General features: G+C 42.0%; 1 protein-coding gene across 15 annotated transcripts in view; it reads right to left on the reverse strand.

The window, feature by feature from the left end:
- kif1aa (kinesin family member 1Aa) overlaps nucleotides 1-23,738 on the reverse strand; it is a 39,805-nt gene that overhangs the window by 7,768 nt on the left and 8,299 nt on the right. For 2 of the 15 annotated variants that reach the window (XM_069150890.1, XM_069150889.1), the window contains exons 3-39: nucleotides 23,207-23,280; nucleotides 22,895-23,077; nucleotides 22,724-22,789; nucleotides 22,452-22,630; nucleotides 21,321-21,432; nucleotides 20,993-21,070; nucleotides 20,759-20,824; nucleotides 20,650-20,667; nucleotides 20,467-20,545; nucleotides 20,304-20,382; nucleotides 19,904-20,046; nucleotides 18,458-18,496; nucleotides 16,660-16,862; nucleotides 15,990-16,069; nucleotides 15,071-15,146; nucleotides 14,376-14,455; nucleotides 14,105-14,211; nucleotides 13,906-13,986; nucleotides 13,631-13,811; nucleotides 13,333-13,405; nucleotides 12,814-12,904; nucleotides 12,575-12,723; nucleotides 12,297-12,475; nucleotides 11,847-11,984; nucleotides 9,505-9,801; nucleotides 7,302-7,420; nucleotides 7,111-7,196; nucleotides 6,879-7,014; nucleotides 6,459-6,621; nucleotides 6,265-6,355; nucleotides 6,055-6,173; nucleotides 5,884-5,939; nucleotides 4,042-4,150; nucleotides 3,846-3,912; nucleotides 3,670-3,754; nucleotides 3,489-3,594; nucleotides 1,624-1,650 (exon numbers count right to left, since the gene is read on the reverse strand). In XM_069150890.1, coding sequence (XP_069006991.1) covers nucleotides 1,624-1,650; nucleotides 3,489-3,594; nucleotides 3,670-3,754; nucleotides 3,846-3,912; nucleotides 4,042-4,150; nucleotides 5,884-5,939; nucleotides 6,055-6,173; nucleotides 6,265-6,355; nucleotides 6,459-6,621; nucleotides 6,879-7,014; nucleotides 7,111-7,196; nucleotides 7,302-7,420; nucleotides 9,505-9,801; nucleotides 11,847-11,984; nucleotides 12,297-12,475; nucleotides 12,575-12,723; nucleotides 12,814-12,904; nucleotides 13,333-13,405; nucleotides 13,631-13,811; nucleotides 13,906-13,986; nucleotides 14,105-14,211; nucleotides 14,376-14,455; nucleotides 15,071-15,146; nucleotides 15,990-16,069; nucleotides 16,660-16,862; nucleotides 18,458-18,496; nucleotides 19,904-20,046; nucleotides 20,304-20,382; nucleotides 20,467-20,545; nucleotides 20,650-20,667; nucleotides 20,759-20,824; nucleotides 20,993-21,070; nucleotides 21,321-21,432; nucleotides 22,452-22,630; nucleotides 22,724-22,789; nucleotides 22,895-23,077; nucleotides 23,207-23,280 — 4,015 coding nt within the window. The remainder of the gene's footprint in view (nucleotides 1-1,623; nucleotides 1,651-3,488; nucleotides 3,595-3,669; nucleotides 3,755-3,845; nucleotides 3,913-4,041; nucleotides 4,151-5,883; nucleotides 5,940-6,054; nucleotides 6,174-6,264; nucleotides 6,356-6,458; nucleotides 6,622-6,878; nucleotides 7,015-7,110; nucleotides 7,197-7,301; nucleotides 7,421-9,504; nucleotides 9,802-11,846; nucleotides 11,985-12,296; nucleotides 12,476-12,574; nucleotides 12,724-12,813; nucleotides 12,905-13,332; nucleotides 13,406-13,630; nucleotides 13,812-13,905; nucleotides 13,987-14,104; nucleotides 14,212-14,375; nucleotides 14,456-15,070; nucleotides 15,147-15,989; nucleotides 16,070-16,659; nucleotides 16,863-18,457; nucleotides 18,497-19,903; nucleotides 20,047-20,303; nucleotides 20,383-20,466; nucleotides 20,546-20,649; nucleotides 20,668-20,758; nucleotides 20,825-20,992; nucleotides 21,071-21,320; nucleotides 21,433-22,451; nucleotides 22,631-22,723; nucleotides 22,790-22,894; nucleotides 23,078-23,206; nucleotides 23,281-23,738) is intronic. The other 13 variants (XM_069150894.1, XM_069150891.1, XM_069150897.1 and 10 more) reach the window with 10 other exon arrangements.

Genomic DNA, 23,738 nt, shown 5'->3' on the forward strand with positions numbered 1-23,738 from the left:
CATACGTTACTGTACACAATTTTCCCCACGTCCCTCGAGGAGAAATAATCAAACAATAAACGCAGTTTTTTTCTGGCGTGCAGCCCAGCGCTGCATTAAATCTGAAAAAAGATAATCCAAGAATTGTGAAAGCAAACTAATGTTTGTGTGAGCCATAAAAAAACAGGCTGAATGGACTCTTCATGAGGTTCAGATGTTGGTCCCACTGGCCTTGGACTGAGGTGACCTTGTGGGAAAGTGAACAATGTGTCACCCAGAAGAAAGCAAACAGAGAACCCACTGCTGCTCTGTGTGAACAAACGGGATTTGAGATGCCTTTTTTTCCTTTTGATAGTAATTAGCAAGTTCATTAACACGCACACAAATTCACACTTGCACACATGCACACTTCTTTCCCAGTCCGTAGAAAAACCTGTTCGCTTACACTACAAGGAAGCAATTTCCTCCTCGCGCTGTACCAACATGTGCTTCTCTGCATTTTACTGCCTCCTAAAAATGTGGGAGCCAGCATTGAAGTCATGCTGCTGGCGTCACATGTGAGGAGCCGTTTGTTTCTGGTGTTTGGCAGAGTTTCACTGAGGTACAAGCGAGATTTAAAAATATTCACAACATCGCAGCGATCCTGGGTAAAGTGCTACTGCTGAGGTAATGGTTCACTGGATTACATTTTAATAGCCGCATTTGAATATCATGCCAGAGTGGGTACTGTAAATGATGTGATCCGTATTACAGCACTTGAGTAATAGTGGTTGACTGTTAATATTCTGTAGCTGTGATGGGAAATACTTCGGCTCCTGGGATTAGAGGTAAATAACAAAATCATATCCATGGATTCAAAATATTGCTTCACTGTAAAGGTCAACAAAATCAGAATAATAAATGGAGTCCAGAGAGAAAAGCAGAAAATGGCAATATTTCAGCAGCTTAGAAATGTTTTTTGTCTCAAAATGAGTTTGTTTGAATAATGGATTACTGCCGCCCTCTGCTGGTCAGTAGCACCAAAGCCCATCTTCCTCATCGTGAAATCAGTCAAACACTGCAATTTATTGGAGTTTAATCATATTAGTTACAACTTTGCAGCCTTTTAAATGTAATCTGCAAATAATTACCATCTATATAGAGACAGAACTTAAAAACATTGGCAGCATTTTAAAATTCTCTATTTCTGTCCACACAAACAATACAACAGTGACCAAAGATGGATGATACACTTTCTACGATCAGCCTTTTGAAGACAGTTCCTGCAAGAACTGCTGAAGTGGAAACAGAGTTTGATACTGGCCCCACGACACCTCCAGCAGAGACACAGTCAAAGACAGTCCACGTGAAGCAAAGCAGAGCCATGCAGACCCTGTCCATCAGCAACAGTAGCCCGATGACAGCTCAAACACACATCCAGCACAGCAAGAGAAACTGGGGACATGCAGAGAACCACATCCCTCACTTCTCATGAGGGGGAGAAAAACAAAGAGGCACGGATGAATCGCTGACAGTGATGACAGAGTAGGAGAGAGGGTAACAAAATCACTAGAGGCCGACGGGGAATGACAGGGTGTACAGGACGTGAGAAAGATGAGGTGTTTGTGTAACTTAAGAGCATGAAAAGAGAGGCAAATAATATACCTAGGCATGTCCGAATCAAGAAACTGTCTGCAAAAGCAAAAAAAAAAAAACATTCCGTTAGTGGATTGGAGGGAGAAAAATGTTAGCATCCATATATAACTTGTTGTTAGTTTCTGCAAGACTGAGCAGCGACCGCACTGGACCACAACCTGACCTGGTGCTGAGCCTTTACACTAAATTCTGGGCCACGAAAGGCCGTAACAGGACGAGTAATTAGGGTTGAAAACCTAAATGGTGCAGCATGATGGTCAAAGAAAGGCTGATCCAGCAGGGAGCCTGATCAGTGCTGCGTGGAGCGCTCGCTTCCTTTAGATTGAGATGCGGTAAACCAGAGTCTGGGTGATGATACTGTTGCTGTTGTTACTTTTTGTCTGGGAAAGCAAAGGGATTAAGCAATGAGCCAAAACCAAAGGGTCACAAAAATCAAGCTAAATGGCAAAAAATACTTCACAGTTTTGATAAATATCACATGAAGAATAACAATTTATAAGCGTCATAATAATAATAATAATAATAAGAACAATTTTGGACAATGGACATCAATAGCAAATTTACAAATATACTGTGCAGACATGCTACTACCTAAGAGTTATTGTGATTTTAGGTGTTAAAAGCCAAACCAAAAAAATATTTAATTGTGTATTTTGTGCCCGTAATTACTTATTTTCTGAAATAAACATGCCATCTACATAACAGCTGCCAGAACACAAATTCTCATTTTGGGTCCAGGAGTCTTAAAAGAAACTTACTGCCCTCTACTGGCTGGCTGTAGAACAATATTAACCAGTAAACACCTCATAATGCAAAAATGTGGCACCGAGGCCAGTTATTGTGTTTTTCCAAAAGCCCAAACATGTTTAATTTTCTTTCGGTCACAGCGATTCCTGCTAACATCTTTCCTGGAGTGAACTTTATGATGTTAGTAAAACTTAGGTTTAGTAGGTTTTGTAGTGAATACTTCTCTACAAATGACCATAAAATCTTTCAACACGCCCAGAAACGCAGTGCATAGTCAACAAAATGTGTTCTTTATCTACAGTTCTTAAATATCAAGAGTCAATCCAAGAATTTAAAAAAGTGATGATGGAATGTTTGTCCAATGATTGACATTATATTAAGTCCAAAGACAAATAGTAATACGTGTGTTAGTGATTGTACACTAGACTGCAGATAGACATGCTTCTGGATAGGTTGAAAACATGCGTTTTTATTTTGTATTGAGGTGCTACAGTATTAATTCATGAAGATCTGTTATACAGTAAAACAGTAACGTTAGAGTGCTTAGTTTGTTCAAGTCTATCAGCCGTATTGAGGTTAGTAGATCTCATGATGGTTGAGAGGTGAGAGGATGAGGTGATGAACAGGGTGAGATGCAACATGTAGGTGCAACGCTGACAATTGACAACAAGAGCACAGATTAACACCAAGGAGGGTCGTGCAGCCAGCATGGACGAGTGAAGTCGTAAGTACTGGTGTGGCAGGTTTAACTTGAAGAGATGCCTAAATACACTGTGCTTACGGTCACCGTGGATGTGACCTCCTGCAATTAGAAAGGGAGAACTAGATTCATGCAGACACAATAATAAAGACAAGAGCAAAGAAACTTGCTGATGTTTCTTTCAGGTTGTGCGTCCGATGCCATGCGTTTTGTGCACCAGTGTAGCTGGTGTGCCATGCATTTCCCAGTGCAGGAGCTGCCACAGCAGTAATAAAGTGAGGTCTTCAAATACGAGTGTTGTTGACGCTAAATTCAGAACCATACAGTGGTTTCCAAATTCAGTCAAGCTGCCACGTAATTCAAGAGCTTATGAAACGGAACATTTCAAAGTAATGTATTTGCATCAAACGTCTGAACCAGTACGTACCTGTCATCATGCATGGGCCTGACATACCCAGCAGACAGGATGTTGAGAGACAGAATATTGGGGTCGATGATGGTCTCATCAGATTCAGGCGTGTTGCGCAGACGTCCTGGGAAAGCACAAGTGCCTCAGTAAGAAGTTCATATGAAATGTTTAACTTTCAGGGGTAAAAAACTAAACTTACCCACAACAAGCTCACGGACTTCCTTCCAGTCCATGTCACCTCCGGATTCATGTACAATGGTCACAGTGATCCTCCTCTGGAGGCCCTAACAGAAGGACCGAGGCACATGGTTATCTTCAGCACATTTACAATACTCCAAATATCGTAATTTATTTTTCTAAGTGTGACAGACATACCTGGTGCAGTAGGAATGTGCCATGGCACGGCATTCCTCCTCTGTGGTCCACCACTGCAGGGATGTAGCTGGGAGGACACAGATGAAAACAAGCCTCGCTGATCTGGTCGACCACCACTGATTTGGTCCAAATTTTTCAACAAATTACTCCAAACATGTGCTGCACTCGATGCCGGGTGAGACGACAGGATACTCACTCTCCATTGGCCTCCAGCTCGCAGATCTCAAAGAACACCATGAGATCGTATTTACAGTGGCAGGGTCCTGCCTGCGGACGGGTCATGGCCGTCAGCTTGGTGGCTGGTACTGTGTTGAAAAAAGATGATGGAGAGTGTTATAGGGGAAGACAGGGCGAGGAGGCCGAGAGCATACTAGAGGCTAACAGCAGGGAAGTGGGAGCAGCTACAAACCCTACAAAGTAAAAAAACGGGCAGAAGAAAGGAAATCAGTGATGCAGGGAAAGAGAGGAACCGCTCTATCATGTAGGAGGCGCTCCTTTCCTTCAGCACATTTGTAAGCAACTCTGTAGTCCTCTTTTTAAGGAGAATACCGCTAAAAGTAAAGGTACTCTGAAACCTTTACTAGCTCTGGCTCTGACGGTACTTTGGTGTAACAAACAGACTGAACCATCCCTGGCATGAGAAGAAGCATGTACACAACCTCCTTCCAGAGCAACCTTTGACATTATGGATGCTGTTGATCATCACTGCTTTGTATAAATGATTAATGATGATACAAAGACTGTTTACGAGTTAATTGCATTTCTCCAATTTCAGGTAGTCCCCCAAAAGGAGTTCAGAGTTAAGAGAGTGTGCAGTAAAAACATTCACATGCCACCCTGAAGTTTGGCCCAAGCTCAAGCAGAAATATATAGTTCTATATTATAAGTATATGTAGTATGTTATATAACGTGTTGTACAAAGCACAAATCATGTCTAAACTATGGCCTAAATAATATAGGTGAGTGGCTTTTAAATGTCATCTACTTAATTCTTATTTTGTTATATTTATTATTTTAAAAAAAATGATTTATCTGTTTTTGTACCTTGATTGATTCATTGGATTTTTTTTTTTTGCTGATCTAAATTGAGATCTTAACTTAAAAGTGTGATAAATAAATATGCAGTATGATGTATCGTGTAGTTAACATTCCCATCTAAATGTATTATTTATGTCTGACGACTGGAGGAGAAAGGCACTGTGATCCAGTTCAAGAGGAGTTCAAAGAGGGAACTGTAAGGAGAACGCACCACATAGGTCAACAGTGAACACACGGTACACCAGAGAGCCGATCCAACTGTCGAATCCTGACACGGGAAAACTCTCTTTTTATATCAATGCACGTCATTATTAAACAGTAACTTGTGACTGTGATATAAACCCCGGTAAAAAGTAGACTTGAAAGACACTGAATATTAGTTCTTCTTTGTACACGAGTGTGATATCACAGAGTCAGTTATAGAACAATGTCCCGACACCTTGAAGGGCTTCAGTGTTACATTTGTAGTAATACTTCAACAAAACGGACGCTTGTCATCACAAAAAGCGAGAATCTCTACGTCTGCAGCTCACTGTATATTCTTTGGAGTTGTAGTTATGGATAAAGTGCAACGTGGCATAAAATCCAATATAAACGCTTGATATAAAAAAAAGGTTTCCAGTCACAAGATTCTCTTGGATCAGACATGAATAACCAACCCGGCTTCTGAGCTTTAATAACTGAACAGATAGAGGTGGGTGGAGCTTGCAGCTGAGCTTGCTCATTTCCTTCCAGTAGGAAGGAAGCAGCCAAGCCAGCGGCAGACAGAGCGTGGCCTGACAGCGAGTCCACCAGCGCCCCATTGAACACATCTGGGACCAGGTATCGGATCAGCTCCAGTGATTTCTCCCGGTCCGGCGAGGCGTCAGAGTCCTCTGCTCACACCCAACAACATGAAGCTAAGATGACACGACTTGCAAGCAGACCAGTACAAAGACAATACAACATAAAAATAATGGTGGAATTCAAGCAAAGCAGCTCCAACCTGGAGGTTGTTTACCTGGTTTGGACAGAGGCATCACTCGTGGGAACTGTCTTCTGCAGGGGCGGAGTGGGCTGGATGTAACGGTACACAATCACATTTTAATAACACAACCACATTCATCATATCTGTGTCTGTACAATAAATTGTATTTAGTTAATTCATTCATTTAAATAGCAGACATAGTACCTGATAACATCTTTACAAAGAGGAAGAAAAGGCTGTTTCTGGTAGTGTCCGAACACCTCGAACACGATGGGCTGAGTCTTGATGTAGTCGACAAAGGATTTAGTAACCTCAACAGCAATCTACAAAAAACAATACATTGATGTGTGAGTACTTGGCTTATTAAAAGCTGCAACAACGTCACTGTGCTGGATGTGTGAAGATGCTTCTTACGTTCTGCACATGGTAGAAACCAAGAGGAGGACCACGGCCGGTGTTTTTCAGGGGTTCAGTAGAGAAGGCCTCATCGTGGCGGTGGATGAAACTGGAAAACACAACAATTCACACGTGAAACTGTAAAAAAACCAAAAAAACATGATACTGGCAATCGTGAGGAAATTGATGCACAATGGAGATAAAGTACTTACTTGAACTGGCAGAAGATGTCAGCATATTCTGCCGAGATGCTGGAGGCCTGCAGGACTGTCACCCTGAAGGTGAAGACGTTACCGATCCTGAGGTGCTCCAGAGCTGCATCGAGTGCGCCTTCCAGACCGGCCTTCAGTGGATTCTCCGGCTCGTCAGCACCGGCTGTGAGGGACAAAAAACACATATGGGTTTAAGCTTGCATTCGAGGTAGCGGGTCAAACTGAGCTGATGTTGGCCAAGAATCCAGCCCTCTGAACTCTGAGCTGTCACTACGGTGAGTTACTAACCTGAGAATTCACCAGTCGAGAATTCACCAGTCGAGCATCCACGTGTGCTCAGCCGAGAGGGACATCATAAACACGCGTACACACACTTAAACACGTAAAACATGTGTCTATTCACTCATAAAATACGGTTACCCGCACATGTGTTGTTGTTGACCTCATCAGCTGACGGCCCCATCTCTGCGCTCTGCCCCTCGCCCTCCACGATACGGAGCTCCTCCTGGGAAATCCCCGTGCGGGACAGTCCGACAGAGCAGGACTCTGACTGGAACTGGAACAGCAAGGAGCACAACAGACAGGTGAGCAGGTAAATAAATATGGTTTAATGAAACATGTGCTGTAACGACTATAGTGTGACCTTCTCTACCTTTTCGTATTGCTGGTCCTCAAATGAGATCTTGGCAGTGCCGGACTGCCTCACTCCTGATCCGTAGTCGGGAGCTTCCTCATCAGCTGGAGGGAAACACAAAACACCTTCACTTCACTCCCTCCAGAAGTCACAAACAGCTTGTCCTGTCCAATGGCTTTATGCAGTTTGGCCGAGGATCCGAGCCTTACCTGATATGGCCTGCACGGCGACTCGGAGGAAGCCCTTCACCTCTCCCTTCTCACTGACGATGGCCACGCGGTGGACGAGAGGAACCGGGTACAGCAGGTTGCTCAGGTAAACGAAAGCCCTGGACAGGAAGCAGAAAGAGGGGAAACAAAACATTTAAAAACAAGCGAGCCAAGGAGACGTGTCACACACGTTTCACTGGACTGGACAACAGAACACAGAGCTGCAAAGCAACCAAACAGAAGCTGGGACTGCTCTTGCGATGGCCATGGCTACCCTTTACTATTGCTTTGTAGGGGCTTTTCCTCAACATCCACAAAGGATAAGGACTAATATGGGTCACATGCAATGTTCCTAAACGTTTGTATTGTGCTGTTGAAGGCTTGGCGAGGCTAAGGAGCATGTGTGGACGGGTCAACTTGGATTTCTTTAAATGATGTCAGAATAATAGAAACCAGCTCAATACTTAGCTGCAGAGCTGATATTTTTCTTGTGAGCAATGAATTAATTTAGCTGAAAATAGTTTTTTTTGTATTGCTTAATGAGTTTATGCTACTGCTTCACAAATGTGCCTCAGTATGAAAACGTTACAAGTCAATTATATGGAGCTAAACTGAGCACTTGAGGCACTTTGTTCATATGTTACAGTTGAAAATACTGAATGTCGTGAGGATTGAAATATGGGAACAACTGCATTTCACTGTCTTGCGTTCAACTTCAATACCTGATCTTGTAGTCAAAGATCATTTTTTTTCCACGAGCCAATAGGGGTAGACATTTAAGGGTGGAGAGTGTAAAAAAGGAGAGGCTTATGACAAGATTGGTGAGGTGCAAATAAGGCATGCTCAGGACAAAAAAGGTGAACAAAAATGCTTTCAACTTCTCGACTCAAAGGAATCAAAAGCAAATGGAACAGAAATCATCATACGCAACATGGCTCAGCTTGAAGAAAAACTGCCAACAGCTTGATATATTGTACGTTACACCAAAAACCAACGAATGACATCAGAAATCAAAGCGCAACGTCTGGGTCGAGGTGGTATTTTTTACAAAATAGGGGTACTAATTCATCACCAGACGTATTCAAGTAAAAATTGACAAAAAAGGTCAAAATGAAAAGACTTGTGCTCTGGCATGCCTAAAAGAGACAGCTGCAGTAGAAACCAGCTCTTTCATCTTGAGATTTTGAGTCTTCCTTGAACACCACTTTGCTACTTCATATGAATAATTTCCAGACTCTTTCAGAATTATTCAGGTTTCACAGCATGGTGAGAACATTTCGCTGTGGGTTCCTGTGTTATGCAAATCAGACCTCAATATCCTCCGTGAGATATGTCAGTGCTTTGGCTAGTGAATAGTCTTTTTTTTCTTTACCAGCCACAAACTTTGCATTTAGCCACCAATAAATGAGACGCACACCTCGAGCAGCCATTCAGCATCAACATGGATTTCAGTCGAAACAAGTGTCATGAACTGACCTATCCTAGGCTGACTTTAAGAACTTGTTTATAGAGTTGTAATATGAGCGAGAAGCATTTTGTTACTATATAACAACAGAATTATTTTTTAAAAAGCAAATAAAAACAAGCGTCTAATTGAGATGAGATTTAAGACAGAGCAACAGATAAACCTTGAAGCCCAGAAATGTCTACTCCAGCGTTCATTCAGTAACATGTTCAGGAAAACAGTCTGTGTCGCGGTGTAGAGGACGTCTGTGAACATCTGTGGCTCAAACATCGGAGACGCCGTGAAAATCGTAACGTAAACAAGAAACCAAAGTGTCTGGTTTGAATTTGAGCAGTAAGTAAAAAGGGAGTGTTTAACAAGGTAAAATAAATGAAAATCCAAACAATATAGTTAGAGTTGAAGCCATCTAACTGAGATGCCTCGGCTGCATGTTGACAACACAACTACATGGGACCGTCCTAACTGGACAGTGTAATGTCTGTCTGTAAGAAGATACATTATGTGGATGCCACATCAGAAAACAGTAAAAAAAAAAGTCTTCTTCATGTGTATATTCTGTGTGCTCATGCGTACCCAGTCCAGTACAGACTGAAGACTTTGTTACTGTGTCTGTGTTATGTGTTGCATTTTCTGTAATGTCCTTCATCTCTGCTGATGTCTATCAAGGGAAACAGACCCTGCGTCTCAGCGTGAAAGAGCTAGTTTCCTCCATCAGCATGCTCCTGAAACCTCACCAACCTTCCCACTACACTGAATAATGGTGAGCGGTCGTAAAAGGGATCCTGGCCTTCGCTGGAGCCTCGGCAGAACTCTCCCTCATCATCATCATCATCATCATCATCATCCTCTCCCCCGAGCTCCGAGCTCGGGTCGTCCAAAAAGATATCATCGTCCAGGTCCTCCAACTCCTCCTCCTCCTCCCCTCGACCCTCCCGCTGCGAGTCAGCCAGCTCAGTAATTTCAGAGTTGGAAAGGGTCGGGGATGGGGTGGGGTCACTCATGCGCTCGCTCATGCATGTCTTGAAAATGGGGTTTCTGGTGCAGCCAGAGACATGGGAACTAGGTTAGTACAGTTAGATAGAAAGCACACACTTGTTTCAACAAAGGGGAGTGGGGTGGTAGAGAAACATATGGACTGGACCACCGGAGAGGAAAAAAAAACCTTCCTCCCTTTGAGCCCAAAACAGATCTTACTGTCTGTGTGAGTGGAAATCATTCAGCGGAGACAGAGAGGAGAGACAGGAGAGGGAAAGGAAGCTCCAAATGTTGGGAAAGGTCTTTGTCCACCTGAGCTAGAAGAGTGTATCCTGAAGTGTATCAGACCATAAGCATGATGATGGGCCGTGGATACACTCAAAGGTAGAGACATCTTGCAGCCGATGGATTCAAGTCTAAAGAGGTCCATCACTGCGAGCTATCACAGAAGCCACATGTGTGTTTGTGAAGATAATCCTATATTTATTTATTAATTTAACCCTCTGAGAGTGTTCCAAATGACGTACTTCCCTCAGTACACTAACAAATAATATTCTTCCATGTTAGGACTCTTACAGGTGTAGAGCAGGAGTTTTGACAGAGTAGTGTTGTTTAAAATCGCACGCGGTCGTTCTGCATTGATCGGAAATGACCTCAGCATGTCAACACATCACCTGCCAAATATCTGCAGCTTTAATTATTTTTAATATTTTGAAATTAAAATTAACACATTTTTGTGTCCTCTGTTTAACACACTCAGTAAACACACTGGTTCTTCCATCCAGCAGCAGTAGTGAAAAAGAAAGACTTCCTCAGCTCCTAATTTGAAAATTCTTCACACCGGTGGCCCCGCCCCCTTCCTCTACGTAGCCAAGACTGCCCGTTTAGGGTTGAAAGTGTCCAGCGTGTCACACTTCTTTTGTGGACTGTTTTTAGTGCGTCATCCTGGTACTTGTAGTTCACTGCATGTTTCTGTACTTGACAGTGTGAACGCGCTTATGCACTCAAAATAGTGACTGTTAGTGCACAAGTACGTCATTTGGAACTAAAGCACAGTTATACCTAAAGTAGGACATTTTAGTTTATTCTAAAATGTTGTTAATTTATTCATAATTTATTTACTCTTCCATACAACAGGCTGCTCAGGTTTAATTCAGAAAAGACCAAAGTAGTGATTAAATGTAAGAACAGCCTTCAGTGTCCTGACAACCAATTTTTACCAGCAGTAACTTCTGTGTCGAGGATACGTATAATAAAATCAGCAGCCCCACATTACGTCTAAGTTTAAAGACTACTTGTAATGTCTTTGGATAGATACAATTAAACATTTGAAATAAAACTGCCACATCCACCTTCAACTCCATATTTCCAAGGGAACATCATGTCATACATTGAATGTGGTGTATTTGGCTCCTGTTGTAGGGACAGATATTATAAATGAGCTGACAAACAACATAATTCAACAGGATATTTTCAGATTATTTTCTGTTCATTTTTGCTTGTGTTGCAGGAGCTGCAGTAAATTACATTAAAGGCTTGTTATGCTGAATATTATGTAAGAGGTGCACGTGACTAAGTAGGGACCCATCTGCAAGAGAGAGAGCCAGAACTTGCAGGGAGAGCTGCTCAGAGAGATTGAGAGGCCGTGTGACAAAGTGGGAGGGAAAGAAAGAAAGAGCAGGCTTTGAGTAGGAGGACTGAAGAAATGTCGTTCACAAGTCTGCCACAGCGGATTTCCCCAGTAAAGAAGATGGGCCTGTCATCAAACACCATGTACCATTATCAAATTTGATCATTACTGTACTTCATTGGTAAACATAGTATGTCCTTCACAAAAAACACCTTTATACATGAGTAGAAATGGAAAGATTTGATGATCGTGGTCCACTCAGAGTAAAGACGGGGACTGAATGAAGTGGGCTACAGACTGCTAAATGCGGGTGTCTCCATCATTTTGGTCCATTAGTTGACACCATAAACAGTTATGGCTAACAGCCTCCCGTTATCCTGAATGTACAGGTTTGACTAACACAGGGTTTGTTGATCTTTGTAAGAGTTCAGGAGGAAATCCTTTCTGTCCTGTATTGTATGGAGCTTGCATTTACCTGCCGACCAGGCGGAACCAGGGGAAGCGATCATAAAACGGGTCGCCTCCCGTCATCACATTTTCACAATCCTCTGTGGTATTGTTGGGCACATCAGCAGCGCGATCATACATCTCTCTCATGAGGTCGAGTCTCTGCCTGCAGAAAGAAGCAACGGCACATTAAGACATTTGACTAAAAAGACACAGTATGAAGCTCATGAGAAATGTTAGTGAAGAGTGTGCTTTTTGTTAAATTCATGACTGAGCTCGACAGTCTTTTAATTACTACTCTATATCAGAGGCTGGCTGACATTTATATTTGCTAGACCCATTATTTAAAGGAATGTTTCTAATGAAATAAACTCACTTCCAAGCTTCAGAGCAGAGCACAAGAATTTATGTCTTTTGATTATTAGATTGAATGAATATGGAGCAGCTACAGTACAAGTAAGCTAGTGTGTTCACCTACCTTAGTTTTTCTAATGTCCAGTAGTGAGTGGCTCCATTCTTCTGATCCTGCACCTCCACAGCCACAATGGTGCGTGGGAAATGTCGCTTCTCTCTGTCTTTAGACGCCTCTGCGGGCAGCAGGTCGGGAGGCAGCGGGGAGTACAGAGTGTCTGTCAGCAGCACAAACTGGAACTGGACCTGCAGGAGAACAGGAAGCATCATGTGGTCAAAGAGCTACATTACAAAATACTTCTGTGGAAATCCTGATGGAGTGTGATAGACAACGAGATGTTGGACCTTCTTCTTGAGTTCGACACTGATGGCATTGGCCTCCTTGAGGAAGATGGCGTTTCCCCACAACAGGTCTCGGAGCGAGGTGAACTGGTAGCACCTCCACTTCCGGAAGCTCCACACAGCCAGCTCTCTTTCCCTCTCTGTCCATTGCACTGTCAGACAAAATAACAAAAGATCATCATTTGGTGAAGATGTGTTTACCACAGACGTGGATGTGAAAACTGTCCAGTCATTTGCTCTACCTTCCTCTTCTGGTTCCTCCTCTTCTTCAAGGGTTTCTGGGTAATAACGGTCCACTTGCTTCTGAAGAGCTTCCAGCTTGCTCTCATAATCCTAGACAAGTGATAATTAAAGACACATGTTAAAATGTTTGGTTTTAGCACATTAACAAGTTGTTCAGGATGATGTCAGCGAGAACACTATCAAGTCAACTGATAACCAGTGAAATAAAGTAACTTTTATATTTTGTATTTTTAGTAACTGTAATCATTGATAGTACCATGTATATAATATATAAAAACATGTCTAATCCATTAATTGTATTAACACAGTTAATGAAAAAAAAGATACATGAATACTCACAGTCACAGTGCATACAACATGTCAAATATATACCTACAAGTGTAATATACCTATAGATATGTCAGCAAATACCAACATTTAGTTAGATGTGGATTTTTGTAGCTTTAATGATTAGTGGGAACAGTATTCAAAGTTAGACTACCTTATTATTAGTTTAGTAGATAAACTTATTACTGTACCAGTCTTTGCTGCTCCAGAAGGTTGTTGGCCTCCTCTCTTTCTTTGCGGTACTGATCCTCCAACTCCTGCAGCCTGAGGACATAAACACAAGTGAGCAAAAGAGGTTTGAGGGAGGTGATGCACCACCGTAAAGGAATCACTATTTTGAGTTTTGCACCGGTACCATAAGGTTTAATGAGCAGATCTTCAGCTATGAAGACTCCAATTAACAGTTTTACACAATTTTTACGCTGCACTTCTCTGTTGTTGCTGTTTTCTCCAACATGTGGAGACATCCTTTCTATTTCTCAGAAGCACCTTTGTTCCATTTCTTGTTTCATGTCGATGCCCTGTTTGTCCAGCAGCTCCCTCTGAGCGAAGGCCCAGTCCACAGGCTCAGCGGGAGCCTCAGCACACGGGGTCCTCTCCCTCTCGGCCCTGGCCTGCACGGGGTGGTTGAACCGGAAAACATGGCTCTTCCCCAGGATGATGCGGTTTCCTGCAAGGGTATCACAGTTAAATGTTTCTGCTAGTTACTGTTTAGAGGGGAAAGATTAAATGAAGGGGGAAAGAGAGACAGACAGTGTACTGACCTGATATGAGAACAGTGGGCTCTGTCACTCTCTTTCCATTGACATAAGTCTCAGCTCCTTCACAGGGCTCCAGGACGACTGCTGCTTAGGAACACAGAAGACAATATGAGGCTTTACTTTCTGTAACAAGAGCAATAAGCAATATTAAACTCTGGTGTACAGCGCTACAAGTCTGTACAGTGAAATAAAGATAGCTCACTTTCTCCTGTTGGGCCGGTAGAACTAGTGAAGGTGCAGTGCTCGTCCTTTATGAAGTGGCCACTGAGGACGATATCCTGACGACTGCTGGCATCTAAACGACCAACCCTAAAATTATAAAAGGCAACATTTGAGAGCAAGTAAACAACGCAGTTCATCCATATAGTATTTGCTCCCTTTTAATTCAAGTTACCGATTAAAATTACCATTAAAAAGCGTTTAATTTATTCCTTATTACACTAATAATACATTGTATAATGTGAATATCAAACCTGGTGATTCCGTCTTTAATGTAGTACAGCAGGCACTCAGACATCAGAGGATCCTCATTGAGGTTCACCAAATGAGGCGTCTGACACAGAATAAGGACTCATTTACTGACTGTAAACATTTGGTGAGTAATTAAACAAAAATAATGTAATATCCTTATGTTACTTGTAATATAACACAGATATATTGTGCTCATCAGAGTTGTGAAAAAACATTTTCACCCAGGAAGAAACATCAGTTAAAACCATGCAGTCAGATTCACTCCCTACAGCTTCCCAGCATGAGCGTTTAATGAAGTCTTACTCAGATGTTACGAGGCTGCAGGCAAACAGCCATAAACCACTGAAATGGGGGCGCCGCCATTATCTTCACCCCCATGTTTACACCCAGTGCAGTGAGGAAGTGTTTGAAGTGAGTAATGAAGTAGATTTGGGATAACGGTTAATGAAAAAGAGAAACCCTCCTCTGCCTCTGCGGAGTGAGACTCAGAGCACTCAGAGGAGACAGCTTTAAACACTTCAGAGCTACAAACCTCGTTGGGGGAAAACAGCCCGACTGTGTCGATAAACACAGGCTGGGGCTTTCTAGGGCTATCAGGGAGCTTTGGGGTAAATAAATACACATTTTAGTGAATAATGTACATGACAAGTGTTAGATCACAGAGGAGTTTTCGAGATGTTGATATATATTTCTTTACCTTCTTAGGAGAGAATACACCAACAGTGCCACCATCTTCTCGCATTGCTACGCCCATTTCTGCCAGCAGGGCCTCTCTGTGGAGGAAAATCAGACTCTGTATACCAAGTGTGATTTGTTTGTGTATCAAAATAGTTCACTTGTATATACAGTTTTAATTAGAATGTTGTTTTTTTTCTTTCCTACACAAACAAGTGCAGCACTGATACTTTCTACCGTCGTTCACACTGCAGCAATGCCGTTAATTCCTCTTTACTAAAGTAAATGCTCAAACTTCAGCCTGAGGGTGGACAGAAAAATATCCATGTTTCCTATGCAAATATGTTAGATTTCTGCACCATAATGTTAATAAAAGTCATGATAAGTGTTTTACAGATTAGGAAACAGGATCAAGTATTTAGTTTACTAAAAACAAGATTTGATTTTACGTTGTACTCGTAAATCAATAATCTTAAAGAATGTATGCGTCTCGTTTCTTATGAGGTTAAATTCATGCATGTCAGTTATAAGTTATAAGAGATTTTCATTTAAATAAATGTCTGTTAAGTCACTATCTATCACCAAATGAGGTAACACAATAGTGTTGAGCCTGTGGCCCACTGATGAAAGCCCTTAAATCTGAACTATAACAAACCGAACGAGCTGGACGTCGGTGGCAACATTCCCGGGAAAATCACAAGCAGCGTAGAGTTCAGTGACGTGATTGTCATCACTCAGAGCTGTTTGTTCCACCAGACACTTGCTCTTCAACGCACTTGTGTGCAAACTGAAATCTAACTGGTGTCACACAGACTACACTGTTAGGATCCCTGACAGTTCGGTCCTAAAACACAGCTGAAATTGCAGCTTATTGCCAAACCCTTAAGCCTTTAAGCCCGCCAGGATAAATTAAAATAAGAAAAATGTATCCTTTATCTTACCTTTCCATTCTAATGGCTTCCGTTCTGCGAAGTTTCTCTTCCCAGGTCTCATTGAGCTCTGCAATGATTTTCTCTGTTTCCTGACATTTAAAAAGATAGTGGTCATTTTAGTCATTCAAAGGATTAGTCGGGTGATTGTGCACGATACTTTTCTTTTTTGTAGGCACAAGTCCTGAAAAGTCCAAAATCAATCAAACAAGGAATACATTTAACTAACAGATTGCCTATAAGGATGAAGCTGCATACAGCTTGTTCTCTGTGTTCTCTCGCTCCATTGTTGTCTGCAAACAATTAAAAATGCAGCAAAGAGCCACACAGTTGCGCTGGAGGGGGACATGTTCCTTTCTTTTGCTGAACGTGGCAACAAGGTAATTACACACTGACCTGCGGCTATAGAGTACCAACAAGAGCACCAAATCGTCCGTTTAAAAAGAAATTAGCTACTGGAGATGTCCTGGTTGTTCAGTGTGTTTTAAGGGATTTATGTGTTCAGTTAAAATGAATGTTTGAGGCTCAGGAAGTCGGAATGTATTAAGAAATTAATTTGGTCATGATGTTTTCATCGGATTTGTAAACTTTGTATGCATATAATCTGACTAGATGCAACTGATGGGTGTTTGGCACAAGCAGAACCCACTGTGTCAGTGCCAGGATGTTATCCAGCGCTCACCTTCAGCCTCTCGATCGCCTCCTCGCTGCCCGGGCTGAACATGATGCGGTCGTGAAGACTGGCAATAGATCCGGCACGGCTGGACAAGGCTGAGAGAGACGGAGAGGGACTCATCCCCGTCATGGCATTGGTCACTGTGGAGAGATCATCCCTTTGATTCACAGCTTGGCCTTTTTTGTTATTGTTCTTGTAATCGGATAGGTCTGTCAGGGTGGATCGGGGTGTGGGGGAGTGGACAGGAAGTGGGGTTCGGGTAATCGATAATAGGGAGTAAAAGAGTGGAGAAATGCAGACAGGAAAGGATGAAAAGAGAAGGGATAATAAAAAAGAAAAAGAAAGAAGATATGTGGCTTGAAACAAATCTAAATCACAGAGAGAAATTTGAGCTATGAGTATAAAAGCGAGGGCAGCACCAGCGGAAAGCCACGCACAGAGAGGATCAACTTAAATGATGCAACAAGGAGGCCGTCCAGCCACAAGACGGCTCAAAGAAAATGAAGCAACGATACAAAACTTCAAGCAGGGCATCTTACACATAATCATACAAAAACAAGGAAATACAAACATTATCTCTTATTAATTATAGTATTCATCTGCCATTTCAGATTGTAAAACCAGTATGAGAGAGGAATTATATTATATATATTTAACATCCAAAATAAAATTTGCCATCAGTACTGGAAAACAAAATTCATTAGCTGTGCATTCCTACGTGCAGAGACATAATAACTCATTTGCAATTGGGTCTTATTTTCTGCAGAGAACATTAAGAAGCCAAAACTCTAAATTAAGATGCTTATCTTAAAGCAGCAAGATGCATTTACTGCTCAGTGTGCTTTGCTGTTCGTCAAACTAACTACTGAAAGCAGACATCCATTTCTCTGGCAAAGCATCCAACACAGTGTTCAGTTTGTTTGATTAGCCTTCAAAGTCCTCATTGGAAATGTTTGAGTCATAATTAGTATATTTTCATTTCTACTTATCAAAATAGTTAACAGTATGCTTTCAGTTTTCTGTTCAGCGTTTTATCTCTGTGTTGTTGTGGTTCCTCAGCGGCCTATAATACTTCTACAGCATGAGCGTCGTCCACCCTGCAGCTGCTGCTATGGCAACACAGAGCAATAAATGGGCAAAGTGTATCACACACATCCATCTGGACAGGCTTTAAGCCCGCCAGGATGGATCACATAATATTGCCTTTGCAGCTAATGAAGTCACGTATTACGGAAAGACAGTAAAAGATTTATGGCATGAAGTAAAAAGACGACATCAAAGATCCAATATTATGCAAATGATGGTGCTCTCTGTGGCTGAAAGCTACATCATCGTGTTGTGGTTACTGTGTGCTTTCTCATCATGGCTGCCAGCAGGAGGAAATAGAGCCAGAGAGACACTACAGTGTCTATATCAGGAGAATTAAAGTTTGGGATGAAGTGTGTCCCGTTATGATCCCTAATCGTCCACATTGTATTCCTCTGATTTGTTGATTCATGAACATGTTAAGCTTTGCCCCAACATTGCCACATCTAAGAAGCCATACACAGATCTCTACACCACCATGACATGGCACATATTGTATAGCTTACGAAGCCAAAATGAATGAGCCTGTACAGACGTGTACTACGTACTTTTTGTATTGCATTAAGATTAGCGACTACTATTTCAGTGAAAACCACCTAAAACAATCAGATCAGTTCCTTTGCTGTATTGCGGTGCTGCAGAAGCTACTATTCATTGTCACAGTAAGCGGCTGTGATGCTGAGCTGCAGAGCATAAAGCAAGAGCCAAAAAAACACACATTTCAAACCCTGTATATCAGCGCCAGATGCTCGAAACGCTGGAGAGGAGCAGACAGGGTGGCAGGGAGAGAAGAAGAGAAAAGAGACAGCACAACACCTTTAGATCAAATGTTCACGGATGTAAATGTTCACTTATCTTTGGCTGAACATCTGCTGAACACCTGAACATCTGCACTCACTACAGGATACACTGCCTGACATAGTTTAGATTTGTGATCACATCTTTCTCTGGCAAATTACCTGTTTATGGTTTCAGACAAAAATATGAAGAAAAAAAAAAGCCCATGTAGCCTATGGGATAACTTTAGAGGTGCTTTCACATTAACTATGGCAGCATGGCAGTGAAAGTGGCATCAAGATGTATTCACTACTGTATGCTGTTTGATTTCAGTTTCAAGAAGTGGGGTCAGGGTGGTCTGCTGATTGAGTGCCAACTCAGGATTAAAGATGGTGTTTTTTTACTTAATATTCTAAGCTAATATTTGCTGGCTTGACACACTAACTTCAGAAGATAATGCTTGAAACCATGCCTACGTCAATTCTCTTCCTTCCTGTCACAATATTCAGTGGGAGTAAAATGTATTTTGCCAGTTCTGCTGCAACTGGCGTCTAAAAATAATCTGTATCTGTTTATTTCCATTCATGTCTTCCCATTGATTTTGTTGCCCTGGTTCTTAATTTGCTTTCTGATCTATCTGAACACATCTCAACTCAGACAATTGCTGCGTTCCAAATGACGTACTTCCCTTAGTACACTAACAAATAATATTCTTCCATGTTAGGACTTTTACAGGTGTAGAGCAGGAGTTTTGACAGAGTAGTGTTGTTTAAAATCGCACACGTTGTTCTGCACTGACCGGAAATGACCTCAGCATGTCAACACATCATCTGCCAAATATCTGCAGCTTTAATTATTTTACCCAGAAATCAACGTGTTTTTGTGTCCTCTGTTTAACACACTCAATAAACACACGGATTCTTCCGTCCAGCAGCAGTCGTGAAAAAGAAACACTTTTGTGTGGTGTTCAATAACAGCTGCAGCTTTCTGCAGACGCCTTAATTTGAAAGTTCTTTAAATCGGTGGCCCCGCCCCCTTCCTCTGAGGAGCCAAGATGGCGACCTTTTAGGGTAGAAAGTGTCCACACTTCTTTTTGCACCGTTTTTAGTGCGTCATCCTGGTACTTGTAGTTCACTGCATGTTTCTGTACTTGACAGTGTGAACGCACTTATGCACTCAAAATAGTGACTGTTAGTGCGCAAGTACGCCATCTGGAACACAGCAAATGTTTGTGAGCACAGTGACTGTGAATGGTGCTGTGTGAGTTAAGGCTTAGAGTGTATGATTGAGAATAGCATGCACTCTTACAAAAAAGGTGTAAAACTATTACAATTTGAAATGAAACCAACAGATAATGGTCCCATCAATCCAATAAATGATCCCTTACTCTCAATGATGTCACCCAGGCCTTGGGCATAGAGGAGATCTTTCAGGCGAGACACCTCCTCCTTCAGCTCGCGCACCAATCGGTTGTTGGGATCCTCGTTGATGACGGCGTTACAGCGAATCTGTTTGGCACGGTCAGCATACCTGAGGATACAAAAGGAGAGATCATTGAGAAGACAGCAAGGCCTTCACGCGCACGTATTCATAATTCCCTTGACATCACACACGTGGAACAGCAGCTGTAACTCGTGAAGGGGGTTTGAGGTGTGACGCAAGCCGCAGAGGAAAACGTGCATTATGCAACAGTTCGCTTTCACCGGCATCACTGTCCTTCAGAGCAACGATAATCAGCCATGTGGGAGGACAAATATGTAGCAGGAAATGTCCCGTGTGCTCTCTACCTGAGTGTGCTGAGGGTCTCATCGTAGTTGATGTCAGCTGGACTCAGGGCAGCAACCATTGCAGTCCGGGAATTTCCACCTGAAACGGCGTAGAAAAGATTCAGTTAGTGGACAATCGATTATCACTAAACATGATCTGTTAAAACAAATACAGTGTTCATACCCAAATTTTCTCTCAGCAGCCAAGTCAAGACTGAATCTCTGTAGGGGATGAAGCTTTCCACTTTCTTCTTCTTCTTATTCTGTGTGTTAAATAGAAACAAAAACAAAAATCTAAATTTATGCATTTATCTGAATTTAGGTTGAGAGATACAACAAATAAAAGAATCGCATTTAAATCACTTACCTTATTCGGCCCGGAGTCCTAAAATAAAGTGAAGAGGAAATTGAACATGTTTATCCACCATAAATTCTACTTTATCGCACAACGTACAATATACAGATATAATACGCACCACTTCTGCCAAAGCAGAGATGACTTTCCCCAGAGTGGTTAGAGATTTGTTAATATTTGCTCCTTCCTGTGATTCAACATAAGGCAGATCAGAATTTAAAATGAAAATAAACACACAAGTTTACTGCTATATTACGGATTTGGTCATATTAATTTTTGCCCGCTGAGGCAAGTAAATGTGTTTTCAGGTCTGTTTTTTTAATTTAAAAAAGGAAGTGTAGGAAAACATGTTCACCTTCAGCCTGGTTCCTTTGGCTCCAGTAGAATCTGCCCTCTCACTGCCGGCCAAATCCACCAAACTTATTTTGCTGACCTGCAAGAATACACCCAATAAATATAATGACACACATTAGCTGCCTACTAAAATCTATCAGTATTTATCTTTATTCTAGAGGTAGGTTTAAGAAAAAAAAAAAGCTGCGGCGTTATCATTATGACCTTCAAGCAGTCATTGTTTTCCACTTTACGACAAGATTGAAATCAGTGCCATCATTCAGTGTACAGATAAGCAGAGGCAACAGCAGTTAAATAAATTGAGTCATGAAGTGATAAACATCCTCTACCTTCTCAGAGGTGTTGTCCGTCTCTGCGTCTTGGCGTTTCTGAGTGAATATGATGTTAAAGACAGCGTGCGAGCGACTGCTTGTCTCGTTCATGTTGGTGGCAGCCACAGTCCTGGGAATGAATTTTAATCAGTTAGTATACTTCACACTGGATTAACAAGGACATGTCTTTTATTATTTCAAACTAAAGGACTGCAGGACTTAATATAAATGAACATCTGTTACATTCAAGCACTCGCCAAGTGAGTTAACACAATGTTGATTAAACCTATTACTGCCTGATAAATCTCTGGAGTTTTTAAATCAAATGTCTGGTGAGATCTTCCCACGCTGGCCGGAGGATTACACACCGGCAGAGCAGGTGCTCCAGACACTTACACGGGCTGAGCTGGCTTTCTTCCATTTTAACCCTGTGCAAACTTCAGCGAGGATAAATTAACCTATCTTCCATACTTTTGAAATGTTATTGGAGCGAAAGGAGCGAATTCTGATAGAGAAAAATCATTCCAGGGAGTGTGCGATGTTTAGAACAATTTATCCAGTTTCCAGTAGCGGTGGCAGGTAGATTAAACTCTATAGTTAAAGTATGTGGTAATAACCAGACACATCAGGGATGTAGCAGGAAAAAGTGGATTTGCTTCTACCTCAATACGTAAAGTAAAAACACAGAAAAAAAAATCAGTGTGGATAGATTTACATCTTTACATATTTGAATTCCTGGTACATGACATTTACTTTTGTGTTTTATTTTAGTTTTGAGATTTCATAGATTCCCTGCCATCAAAGGAGAATTCCAGATATGTAGTATTGTACATCCATTAAGTCGGGGGTCCAAACTGAAGCCGCAAATGGCAATATATCCAGATTTTTTGTCTTTGATATAGGTTAAGCTATCCAACTTTTCCCATAATGCAACTGAATAATGCCTTTTACTATGCCTTCCTTATTTTAAAACCCCACACCCTCAGTTTATGAAGCGACCTTAAGTTGTTATTCTAATCTAAGTGAATATTTTAACAGGGTAACTCCTCCAGGGATACAGAAGACATGATGAATGAACCAGTTCATTCCCTTTCTGAGAGGCTCTCAAACTGAGTATCAAGTAACTGAATAAATGGGTGTCTCCGTCACCTGGCCTTGTTGCCGGAGTCCATCAGGTCCTGGATGTCGTTGTATGAGGTGACAGCCAGCTTGGACAGGTCCTCCACGTAGGGCCCCATCAGAGGATGCTCTCGCACACGCAAGTTCCCTTTGTTTTTGGGGTTCAGCAGGTCCCGCACACGTTCACAGTAAATCTCCATGTAGCTCACCTGTTCAAATTCATAATCAGCTTGAGCATTTATAAAGGTGACAAGCTACTGCACAAAGAGAAGAGGCAAATGACAGAAGCCAGCCAAGCTTACCTCCACAGAGTACGACATGCTGTTGTCTGTATTGTCAATGATCTTAGTGAAAAGATCTTCACACAGCTGGAAAAATGAACATAACATCATTATTTCACAAACTGTATCAGAGAATCATTTTTCATGTATTTCAATATCTGCACTGGTCGAGTCATGATAGTATGTCTGTACCAGCGGAATGATTCCTTGTTGATCCTTGACATCCTGTTTTCCCATCATGGTGTACGACTTCCCAGCACCGGTCTGACCATAAGCGAAGATGCAGACGTTGTAGCCTTCAAAGGCGTGAAGCAACATCTCCTCTCCGATGTCTTTGAACACTCGCATCTGGGAGGCAAAATTGACATCCTCGGGCTGTGGACGGAGAGCAGTGATCAGCCATGTAAACATTTTTCATAAACGTAACAAACGCAGCACAGAGCGATATGTAGTAACACAAATGTAGGAGCGTGTTGTGAGCTGTGGGGGTGCAGAATGAGTTACCGAGGTGTGGGACCAGTAGGAGTAATCAAAGTTGAAGCTCTTGCTGTCTTTGGCCTGCTTGGGGTTGATGATGGCTGAAAGACAGGACAAGGGACACAGGTCAGAGGGAGGGTGAGAGCCGTCCCGTGAAACTGGATCTGAGCTGAGTCATGTTGAGCTGGAAAGGCCTCGGTCGCCTCTTCTTTCTCTACCAATAGCTATTTTTGGTGTTGAAAATGGCAAGTGCAATAAGCTGTGTTTATTTTAGAGGAAAAAATGAAAAATTATTGCCCTTCAAACTTGTGTCAAAACAGTGTCATTGTTCACAATAAACTGAATCTACAGGGATGTACATACAGAAGAACAATGATTATTGCTTTTAAACCAGATAAAATCATAGCTACAATGCAATATCCGAGAGTCATTTCAGGACAGCTCAGACTCTGCTTGTCAAACTCAGCTCATCGTTCAGCCGCCCAGTGCTTGGAACAACCAGCCGCCTTCAGCTGCATTTCGTCGGGCTCAGTTATCCTTTGTTAGGCCTCCAATAAAT

The sequence above is a fragment of the Embiotoca jacksoni genome, unplaced genomic scaffold, assembly GCF_022577435.1.
Source record: "Embiotoca jacksoni isolate LCO1_2020_lvr unplaced genomic scaffold, fEmbJac1.0.p SCAF_16, whole genome shotgun sequence".
Lineage (NCBI taxonomy): Eukaryota > Metazoa > Chordata > Actinopteri > Embiotocidae > Embiotoca > Embiotoca jacksoni.